This window comes from Punica granatum, unplaced genomic scaffold, assembly GCF_007655135.1.
Source record: "Punica granatum isolate Tunisia-2019 unplaced genomic scaffold, ASM765513v2 Contig00413, whole genome shotgun sequence".
NCBI lineage: Eukaryota > Viridiplantae > Streptophyta > Magnoliopsida > Myrtales > Lythraceae > Punica > Punica granatum.
In genome coordinates this window covers 28,516-30,830 of record NW_022204328.1, presented here as the reverse complement: position 1 = coordinate 30,830, position 2,315 = coordinate 28,516, and the positions used below count along the sequence as shown (strand labels likewise).

At 42.7% G+C, this 2,315-nt stretch overlaps 1 protein-coding gene across 1 annotated transcript; it reads right to left on the bottom strand.

The window, feature by feature from the left end:
• Nucleotides 1-499: 499 nt before the first annotated feature.
• LOC116190276 (probable galacturonosyltransferase-like 4) lies at nucleotides 500-1,985 on the bottom strand. The gene has a single exon (XM_031519957.1). The coding sequence runs from the start codon at nucleotides 1,943-1,945 to the stop codon at nucleotides 869-871; it is 1,077 nt and encodes a 358-aa protein (XP_031375817.1). The 5' UTR covers nucleotides 1,946-1,985; the 3' UTR covers nucleotides 500-868.
• Between the last annotated feature and the right edge of the window lie 330 nt (nucleotides 1,986-2,315).

Here is a 2,315-nt window from a genome sequence, read left to right as displayed (position 1 = left end):
CTAGACCAATATTACATCGATATGATTTTATGTGTTACCCCTCCTAACATAAACATTTGGCTCTATCCATGAGTTCTTCTACAAATATCGAATATGAAATCTCTTAGTTACCAAGCGAAAGCATGCATTATCGCACTGCATGCTCGTTTTATTATAACTCTTCTTTTTTAATGTTAATATTACTATATTTTGCCTACCAAAAGAAATATTACTATGTTTTATTGTGATTAATATATATGTCATGTTTCTAAATAGAATAATAATTTACTAGAAGAAAATTATTTTTTATCGTCGTTATTTATATTATATCCGCATGATTTCTATTGCAGTTGTAGACTTTCCTTGGTATAATTAGATCAGACACAAGAAAAACTCTTAGGACATATTTCATAACTCTGATCCAAAATTGGAGATAACACAACCAAAAATCTTGCACTCCAATAAAATGGACAAATTAATGAGCGCCTACGATCTCCTTCAATTTTCTATCTCGTAGGACAAATCCGATCTCGTGTTCATTAGATTGACACAACTCAATAAAAATGGCAAAAGAATGTACAATATTGTGCATACAATTATGCTAATTACAATCTTGAAAGATTTCCGGGGATATATATCTTCAAACACATTGTGGCTTTGCATTTCAAAGCAAAGAATTTGATAAAGAAACTCAGGCAATTCATCGCCATCCTTCAATCCTTCGGACCAATTGTCTTTCCTTTTAAAAAATCTTCAAGAATCGCAATTTTCTGGTCTTAATCTTTCCGTAGAAATGCTCTTCATCATCATGTATCATTCACCTCATCATCATAACCGTTTCACCTATGGATGAATCGCGCTACCTGCTATAATATATACTTGCCCTTTCTCATTCCTCTAGAAAATGTTTCGGTGACCGGTATAGATCATATGGTGCCCAGAGGTGATCCACGATGCATGGCCTTCTCGAATCTAACCTCAGCCAGGGCTTGCCCTTTCCGCTCCAATGGAGCAGGCTGATCGGCCCCGGGTGGAGTCTCCTACATTTTCCTTTGATATTGTCACCGCCTAAACCATGTTGGTTCCATCGATGGTCTACCGCTTTTATGTTCCCAGCTAAAACTAGCAAAAACGGTGGTAAAGAGCCCAAATGGTAAATCCTCTTCTGCTTTTGCACTCCCATCCATTCCTCCACCTTCTGAGTGTATCCTCCTTGCCTCCATTTTTCAACGTCCACAACCATCACCCCTGTGTTAAAATAGCATGGCCTCCGTCCCTCGAATGTTTGGGTTAGGCTCCGGTCCAACCAGAAGAGGTCTGTGAAGTACATCGTGAAGTTCACGTGGCAATACTCCGGCGCAGCCAAAACCTTGCCCTTTAGCTCAACTTCCCAAAGCTTGGCTATGTCATCAACCACGATGAGGTCAGAGTCGAGATATATCACACGCTTCACTTTGGTTGGTATGAGATCAACTAGGTAAATCCGCGCGTAATTCAAAGGCTGGTCTAGCGCTTGCCTGATAGACCTGGATATTTTCCCCTGCACCCGGTTGGAGTCGAAAGGGTAGACAGTGAAGTTCAGATAAGGGAAGGTGGATCGTATGTTGGAGGAAATCTTTGGCTCGGTCCTCGCCTCGAGGAAGTGGAACTCAAGGTTCTCCGGGCACATTGAGTGCTGTAGGATGGAGAGTACCGCAGCCATTGTGCCTCGTAGGTAGTTCCCATCTAGGGTCATCGCGACATGGATTGCGCCAGGGCCACCCGAGGGCCCGCATCCTTCCCCGTTGTTGAAGACTGGCGCCTCATGAAAGATGCTCACAGAGGCGTCATCTGGGCATGGTTTCAACACAACAGCCCTCCCTATGCGGGCTGCACTGACGGTGCAACCACACAGGCAATGCTGCAGGAGGAGGAGAGACAGGAGAACGGCAACGAGAGGGACGGAAGAGGGGCTCCAAGAGGCCATCCTGTCCCAATCTTGGTTGAGCGTGGGAATGAGAAATGAATATTGTATGGCTTGCAAGCTGAGGATAAGAGAGGTTAGGGAAGAGAGGATCAGCCATTATTGTTAGAGAGAGGTTATGAGGTGGTGTTAAGGGGTAGATGAGTTATAACTATCTATTTGACAAAAAAGGGTGGGAAAGATGGGGGAAGACAAAATGTACGTTGGTGAGGTTGGGAGGGTGGGAGGAATTTTCGGGGAGTCCTATGATAACTAATTTTAAGGAATCTAAAATTGTGTATGCTGATAAAACAATCTAAGTGCTAGATTTTTTAGCTGTCAAAAATCCTAGATCAGTCAATTGTTGAATTAACAATCTCCAAATCTCTGTCTT